This window comes from Danio rerio, chromosome 15 (genome assembly GCF_049306965.1).
Source record: "Danio rerio strain Tuebingen ecotype United States chromosome 15, GRCz12tu, whole genome shotgun sequence".
Classification (NCBI taxonomy): Eukaryota; Metazoa; Chordata; class Actinopteri; order Cypriniformes; family Danionidae; genus Danio; species Danio rerio.
The window spans coordinates 4,238,467-4,247,652 of record NC_133190.1 but is presented as its reverse complement, the minus strand read 5'-3'; the positions used below and the strand labels follow the sequence as shown (position 1 = coordinate 4,247,652).

General features: G+C 36.8%; 1 protein-coding gene across 1 annotated transcript; it reads left to right on the top strand.

The window, feature by feature from the left end:
• Positions 1–1,523: 1,523 nt before the first annotated feature.
• On the top strand, positions 1,524–8,554 carry LOC141378003 (P2Y purinoceptor 14-like). The gene is made up of 3 exons (XM_073924369.1): positions 1,524–1,557; positions 2,522–2,901; positions 5,000–8,554. The coding sequence occupies exons 1-3, from the start codon at positions 1,555–1,557 to the stop codon at positions 5,598–5,600; spliced, it is 984 nt and encodes a 327-aa protein (XP_073780470.1). The 5' UTR covers positions 1,524–1,554; the 3' UTR covers positions 5,601–8,554.
• The last annotated feature ends 632 nt before the right edge of the window (positions 8,555–9,186 follow it).

Here is a 9,186-nt window from a genome sequence, read left to right as displayed (position 1 = left end):
TCCACAAATAATAAAAAGTTGTTAAAAAAATTGTTTTACCTGGAAAACATGAACTGATGTCAATCATTTTTTGATGCTGGAGGTGTCATGCCGATGTTGTGTTTCTTGCAGTTGTCAAGAGTTTTACCTACACATAATCTACACTTAACAACAATTCACTTCTTTACTTAAAGTTCAAAATAATAATTATCCATTGCAAAAACGTAAGTCTCCGTCCTGCCATTGTTTCTGATTCTGACTGTCTGTAGTGATGACAGGCGATTCGCAAATGAATCGTTTGTTTTTGACCGGATCTTCTAAGTGAACTGGTTGAAACTGTTCACCAAGTGGTTCAGCATGAAATGGTTGCGTCATCAGCAGGCTAAATACATTATTACTACATTTTAACATGCTGGATATCCCCTCTGACTCAAAATAAACCAATATCCTAAGTTATTTAGAACAGTACACTGACTCATGCTTTGAAAAAAAGAGAACTGATGATGATGATGATTGCAAGCCGACTGTCTGTTCCCTAGCAGCATGCTCTCCCATTGATGTGATTCAACCAACTTTTATTCCACAATATATTTTTTAAAAAGTCAGTTAAGCAAGGTAAAAAACAACCCAAATAATATAACTTATTTTCAAAAGTAATGCGTTACCTTACTTGTTACTTTAGAAAAGTAATATTATTACACAACACACGTTACTTACGTATAATGCGTTAACCCAACACTGAGAATAGCTGTATAAACTTGAACATCATAAGTATTTATGCATCAATGAATAAATGAATCTCATAAAAAAATGTAAAAACATTTTAACATTAAGCTGTTTACCCTCTGGAAATAAAATAGTGATTAACACATGAACCATTTTGTATATAGCTACAGTTGAAGTCAGAATTATTAGCCCCCCTTATTTATTTTTTTCTCATATTTCTGTTTAACGGAGAGGTTTTTTTTTTTACACGTTTCTAAACATAATAGTATTAATAACTCATTTCTAATAACTAATTTATTTAAGACACTTCAGTATAAAGTTCATTTAAAGGCTTAATTAGGTTAACTAGCCAGGTTAGGTTTATTAGGCAAGTTATTGTATAATGATGATTTGTTCTGTAGACTATCGAAAAAATAAAGCTTAAAGGGGCTAATAATTTTCTCCTTTAAATGGTAGTTAAAAAAATTCAAAACTGCTTTTATTCTAGCCTAAATAAAACAAATAAGACTTTCTCCAGAAGAAAAAAAACATTACTTGCAAAAATTCTTTGCTCTGGTAAGCATAATTTGGGAAATATTTGAAAAAGTAAAAAAAAAAATCAAAGGAAGGCTAATAATTCTGACTTTAACTGTATATGTATTGAAAAAAAATAATACATCTTTACAACTCCATATGATTTTAGACTTCTTTACTTCTGCTTTTTAAGTTTAAGTGTGTTACTTAGTTATTATAACGCAAATTAATGTTCCCTTTTCTATGACCTAACATTTCCCTACGTCATTTGCTCATGATAAAGTGCCTGATTTTAAGGAAGTGTTAGACAATCTTTTTCTGTCTTAGGAGAGAGCAATGGTAAGTCATGCTTTCTTTTAACTCATGTGAAGCTACTCTGAGAAGAGTTAAAAGAGTATAAAAAGCTGATTTAGCAAACTAATTATTTTAGGTTTATTCAACTAAAAGTATTTTGATATGTGTATAACCTATGCATAGCTTTTAAGACATGCTTGTAAAGTATACTTCTTGAATTTAACCACTTTAAAGAATTTTTAATTTTAACACATTAGAAAGATCTAGAATAATCATAGAAAGATCTCAAGTTTTTTTTACTACACATGCATCTAGTAAGCAACTGATTTTCTGGGATGTGATAGTTTTAATGAGTGCTGAACAATTATTAATTATGATAAGGCATTATTGAGGTTCAAGTGTATTTATTTTAGTATTTTCTTTTTTTAATATAGCTAAACTCAATTCAAGTAAGTTAATTTAATTTGTTTTGCATATTTAACCCTCCAGAATTCTGTATACACCATTCGCTCTTCGGGTCCAAAAGGACCAGCCTTCACTAAACCTCTAAAATAAAGTACACTAGATTTTTTTTTTTTTTTGCATGAAGAGACAATCTTGTCTTCATCACATACTCTTGGTCTAGATCAGTGGTAGGGAACCTGTGGCTTTTTGACCAAAAATGTGTGGCTCTCCAGCTGTCTTCCTTTAATATTATCTTACTATTTAAAAAACTATAACCATCACTAAAAGTCAGTTTCCTATCGAAAATACAATTATAATCCACTTTTAAATTGTAATTTTATACAGCACAATGAATAAGAACTCAGTTAACAATAAATGGACTTTTCGATCAAAGTGCACAGTGGATAAAATTTAATTGCGACACCAACACAAGCTTCAATGCTCCCAAAACCTCCCATAACTGTCCCGCCTTTCACTATCAAAACAATTTAACCACATATAACATCTTTAAATTATGAACAAATCCAACATTAATCGTAACATTATTCACTTTCTATTTCAATAGGTGCCAGTCTCAACATCCAGCTCAATCATGGACCAGAACGCAACCAATTCAACCGAAGAACACTGTGGCTTGTCTGAAATGCCAGCTCGTCTATTTTTCATAACTGTATACACAGTCATTTTTGTGGCCAGCCTAATGCTCAACAGCATTGCCATTTATGTGTATTTTTTTAAAGTTACAACTCAGTCCAGCATCACAGTGTATCTGAAGAATCTGGCAATAGCGGATTTGTTTGTCTGCCTGTGTCTGATATTACGCATTGTTAAGTATGCTAGACCTTCTGTGGGAATTCAAAATATCTACTGTCATTTTGGATCGCCAGCTTCTTACCTCAACATGTACTCCAGTATTCTCTTCATGGGCTACATTGCTGCAAACAGGTATGTTGTTCAACTGATTGTTTCTCTTGTTTTCACTTGATTGTTTCACAAATGTAGTTACTGTACATGTAATCTCTCTCACACAGACACACATATGTTCAATGACGCAAGCATACAGGATGAAGTACATCCAGGTGATTCTTATCTGAGAATAAAGCCTGACACAAATCAGAGAAACTGTTGTATAAGTCTGAGCTTTTTTCTGTAAAAAATAACCAGCTGGATGTACTTTTTCCTGTTTATGACATAGACTGATTTCACGCGGCCGCCATTTTCAAAATTGAAATCGAGGCTGCGGTGGGAAGAAACCCGGGAGTATCATTGGGAGTTACATAGGAATGCTCTGTAACTGGCTATATATCTTATCAGCGAAGATAAAGTGACACAAATTTATTATTTCTCCGCCTTCCGGGTGACCCGAAGGTCCGTTCTGAATGAATGGTGAATGTAAAAAGGGATACCAGAGCTCATTTTCAGCTAAGTTATGGGAAATGGCACTAGTTAGCAAACGTTTTCTTTCCCAAACACACGTTTTAGACGCCATTAATCAAACTCGAGTTAATAAACTGATTCTGTCACTATATTAGACTCGTCACGATACTGAATTAAAAGAAAAACCGTCAATTTCACGCTAAGATTTAAGGCAATGTTGATGGCTTTCTTAAACAGTGCTGATTTGCCATTGTGTTCACGTGTTCAACAGAAATGCTTGTGATTGGCCAAGAAGGTCATCAGTTCACCCACTGCTGTATACTGAGCACAAACACAGACGAGCCGAGCAATCTACTTGATGATTCGACTGATCTTGACGGCTGCTTCGCGCTCCAGTCTGTGTATCTGAGTTTGCACTGGGTGAAGAGCGGTAAACTGAGTGCAAACCAAACACAGATACACAGAGATTTAAGTGCGAAGCCGTGAAGATCAGTCGAGTCATCCGCGCTCAGCAGCGCTTCCATGTTAGCGGGAAATAGCCGGGTTTAAAACTTCAGTACCAGGAGAACACTATTACAGACAACACAAGAGTGTGCTGCAGAGGACTGCAGTGTTTTATCAATCACTGGGTATCATAAGCTGAAGCAGGAAAGCGTCCTAACGGTGTTTAACTAGTGCCATGAGCTAAAGCCTAGGAGGACACTTTAACGTATCACGGAGATTGTGATCTTGTTTGATGCTAAATTGCTTTTAAATGTTTAAAATAAACTTACTGAATGATATTAATGTTTACACCATTTCTGCATTTTAAAATCTCTGCAACAGCTGGAGGTTTGTAGTACACGGCATGTTTCTGCAATGTTTACAGTGCTGGTCCTATACTTCCGGGTTTCGTCCCACCGCAGCCTCGCTTTGGTTCTTTAAAATGGCGGCCGCGTGAAATAAGCGTATGGGGACTTGCTACAAAAAGCTTAAACTGGCTGAATGGAACATAGACTAACTTATAAATTATTCAGTCGCCAAACTGACGAGCATTTATATTAAGGTAAATAATCACCAACGGTCAAGATGAACCAAAACACCCAAATGAGCCTATGTTATTAGTTTCATATATTGGAATGTTGTGGCTGACCATTCAGAATCAGACAGATTTGAGACAGCCATGTTATAAAGAGGCTGATCACATAGTTATGAGTTTGATATTGCGTTTATACAACAGTTTGAAGGCACCAATGTGTAAATAATAAGAAACAACCACAGTGTTAAAAATACTTCCCTGTTCAATAGATATCAAAATTATTCCAAATCATTATCATTTTTTACCTTTTTGTGTTGGACACAAAAACAGATACTTTAAGGAATGTATGAAACTAGCAAATATCAGTATCCATAGTACGATAAAACAAATACTATCAAGGTCAAGCTACTGGTATCCAACCATTTTCTAAATATTCTTAATTTGCGTTCAATAGAATGAATATACTTTTGAAAAAAAATCAGACAAGAACTAAGCAATGAATTCTAATGCTTATAAAAAAAACCTCTACAGTAGTTGTTTTATAATTAATCATCCTTATTAATTAAAGAAGTAGGGAGACACAAGTAACAGTGTTTCCATTCTGACAGCGTGCTCAGTGTTATTTATTCATCTCTTGCTTTGTTTCAGATATATGAGAATTGTGCGGCCACAGGAGACTCACTGGTTCCAAACGGTCCGCTCGACCCGATACATCTGCGCTGTGACCTGGGCTACCTTGCTGGGATTTATTTTGGTCTACATTGCTGCTTTTACCATTACTGATAAAGAACACCCTGCCGACAGTGGTTATGTCTGTGAAAGCTTTCATAACAACTTGGTCAAACAGATCCACCTGGTCCTGCAGATCACTTGCTTTTTAGGCTTTTTGTGTGTGCTGGTGTCCCTCATTCTGTTTTATTGGTGGAACGTACAAAAGCTTCAGCAAGCTCAACACACTATGCCGAAACAGCCTGGTAACAATAAGCTCAGCAAGTCCAAACGTAACATGCAAGTTCTGGTGGTCATTTTCTGTGTGTGCTTTGTGCCTTATCACCTGATAAGACTGCCATATGTGTTGCTCAATCCCCTGCTGCATGACTGCACCACAGCTCAGGTTTTCCGCATCCTAAAAGAGCTGACTGTCCTGCTTGCAGTACTAAACGCCTCTTTGGATCCGATAATTTACTTTGCATTTTGCAAGACTTTCAGGGGCCATCTTAACCTCCAAAGATTTTGCAGATCAGAATGAAAACTGATATTTCTGCACCATCAGTGGTCAAAAAGCCTTGCTCTGCGAATGCAGAATGCTACCTAATGTAATGATTTTGAGTAAAGACTCTGCATGTCATTTTCAATACTAGAGGGAGCATATATACCTGATTAACAAAATAAATATTGATAGCATTGTGACTATAACTGTGTCCCAAATGGCACACTACACACTCAACACACTCGTTTATGTATGTAGTGTCGCCCCAAATGGAACACTAACATTTTATTTACTGAGCGGAAATTCAAACTGTTTCCCTGATGACGTTTGCCAAATTAGTGAAATAAATGACCAAACTACTATAATACCTTTAATGAGTAGAATCGCATTCACCATTGGAAGGCGGTGCACTTATGTAGGAGAATCACACATGTGCTTCGTCTCTTCCGCTTCGTGAGCAAAGCTGTGACTGTTGAGTGTGTGAAGTGTCCGACATTCCACACTTTGTTTTAGCGGCTGAATGAGTGCATCATCCAGGTATTTAAAGTGCACTTATTATTTAGAGTTTTCAGTGTGAATGCACTACTTCCACTATTTATACTACAAAATGGCGTAGAATAGTGCATAAGTATGTGATTTGGGATGCACTTTGAGTGTGGAATCATGGAAGTGCATGCACAGTTGAAATCAAAATTATTAGCCCTTCTGTGTTTTTCTATTTTCTTTTTCAGATATTTTCTAAGTGAAGTTTATTTATAAACTAATTTCGAGAGGAACACATGCTTATGATTGGTTGCAGCCAGCCCAGCATTATTCATTTATTATTCACCAATCAGACCTAGAGTGAAAACACATGCTAGTTCGGGCGGACAGCAAGGTTGCTGTTGCGTACATCAACCATATGTGGGTTATGACCAAGAGGAGCTGGTCTTGTTGCGCCTCTTTGACCCAACAGGACCAGGATTCTCGCGACAGCCGCTCCCTGGAAGATCGCTTTGAGGATGAACCTTGTTTCTTCAGGACAGAGCACTATCTGGCATCAGCACGCGGATCTATGAAACCTCCACGTGTGATACTTAGATGGAGCGTGGAGGACTTAGGTGACCTGCCGGCTGCGGTGTTTAACATCATCACTCAGGCTAGAGCACCCTCTACAGGGCATGCCTATGCCCTGATGTGGAGTCTGTTCACTGAATGGTGCACTTCCCGCAGAGAAGACCCTCAGACATGCCACATCAGCGTTGAATTTTCATTCCTACAGCTTAAGTTCCTACAGCATCCACCACTCCCACCCCCAGTATTCTTGAGATTTCAGCCCGTGAAGACGGCTCAGCTGGTTGCATTGGCATTGATAAAGAACGTCTGGGACACGGAAGCATTTTCAGTCATTAAATTGTGCCTGGAATTTGGTTATGCCTACTCTCACATTATCCTGAGACCCTGGCTCGGATATGTGCCCAGAGTTCCTACCACACACTTTAGAGATCAGATAGTGAACCTGCAAGCACTGCCAATGAAAGAGGCAGACCCTGCCCTTTCTTTGCTGTGTCCCGTTCGTGCCCTGTGATCATCTATGGACCACACTCAGTTTTATATCTTCTGAGCAGCTCTTTGTCTGTTATGGTGGTCGACAGAAGGGAAGTGCTTCATCTAAACAGCGGTTGGCTCACTGGATTGTGGATGCCATTGCCCTCATTTGTCAGTGCCAGTGTCCCCCAGAGATGAGAGCACAAACACATTAATGCTTTAAACACATTTGAAACATTCATGCTTTCTTTACTCTGCTCAGGTGAGTTCCACATTTGGTGAACCCTGCAGAGTTCTTCAGAGGCCCCCAACATCCGACTCCATTGTGGGTATGCCTGCTAGGTCACCCCGTGTTCTGGGGTTCGGTGCTTGCTTGTTCGCAATCCCATATGCATGGTTCAGTCCTTAAAGACGGGCCGGTGTCTTCCCTTCCCGCTAACCATCTCCTTATATATGTGCTCGCACTAGGACAGGTTAGGCCATAAGTCCTCACTTCCACTGGATCTCCCCAGTTGGGTAGCAGGTGGTCTCCGCCACATTGGTTGTTCCTTAGCTAACAGCTGTAAATTTGCCTCAAGTGAGCTTAGCGCCAGGTGACTAAGAGGTTTATACTTAGCTGATTAATATTGCTGTCAGGTGCAAGCACTGGACGCTGCAATGTCCTCCAATGTTTCATTGGACACATAGCATTTCCGTTCCCACCCTTGGGGAATGATGGTTAAGTATGTAACCATCAATATACAATGATTGCCTAATTACACTAACTAAGTTAAGTCTAGTTAACCTAATTAATCTAGTTAAGCCTTTAAAGCACACTTTAAGCTGAAAACCAGTATCTTGAAGAATATCTAGTAAAATATTATGTACTGTCATAATTGCAGAGATAAAAGAAATCAATTATTGCAAATTAGTTATTAAAACTATTATGTTTAGATTGTGTTTAAAATAATATTCTTTCTAATACGCAGAAAAAACATATACAGGGGGCTAATAAATCTGACTTCGACTGTAAACATCAGACATCATGCTTACTCTTGAAGAATATTCAAAATAGTATAATGGCATGTAGATATGCAAACATCAGATGTTAAACAAGTTTCCCCAAATGGCTTTGGTCAAACTGTGTACGTCAGCAAAAAAAAAAAAGAAAAAAATGCAGAATTGTTCAAATGACTCAGCATGGGGTGACGGAGAGGAAACAAGCTTGACAAACACAGACTCCATATATAAATCCCCTTTGAACTCCCACTGAATCTTCATCTGGAGGACATCACGGGATCACACACACACTGCATGTAATAATAATAATATTGATAATGATAAAAAAGTATTAAAAAATGAACAAAGCACAACTGTAAAGTGGCAAATGTTATGTTGCTTTTCTTGTGCTGAAAGTGTTTTTGCACTCTTTTTTTATGGTGTAATGTATTTATTGAATTTTGATGTATTAAAGGGTTTTTGCATTCATTTCTTTTTTTTCTCTGTTAAAAGACATTTAGAAAAATGTTGGAAACTGTTTATTGTCTTCCATATGTGTTACTATATAAGTCAATAGTTTATCCAAATCTTCAACATATCTTTTTTAGTCTTCAACAGAAAACAAAAAACTTATAAATGTACACTACATTAATTAAGTCATTTTTGGGGACACTATCACTTTAACAAAAATACCTTGCAAATAAATGCTTTAATGTAATGTGTACTGTTTAAAATAAGAGTAAAATTAAAATGTAAATTGCATTTTAAGTTGAAATCTTATTTTATTGTTAGTAAAAAATATGATTTTTTTATTTGTCTGTAATTAACAAAAAGCTACATTTTTGAAAGAATAAATTCTCTACAATATTTTATACATAGTTCTGTTGAAAAATGTTATGTATAAAATATAGATATATGCTATTGTATATGTAGTTTTTGACTGCTCGCCAGTCCTGAACCTATTTGACCAAACATACAGTAATACTGTAGAAACAAAATCACAATGCTGAATTATATTGTTTTTTTTTTACAATGAATTAAAAGATTTTTAAGTCCTTAATCTTTAGAAATCATTGTAAAATGCTAGCAGGTGACCATCTTACCTCCATATGGACGACTT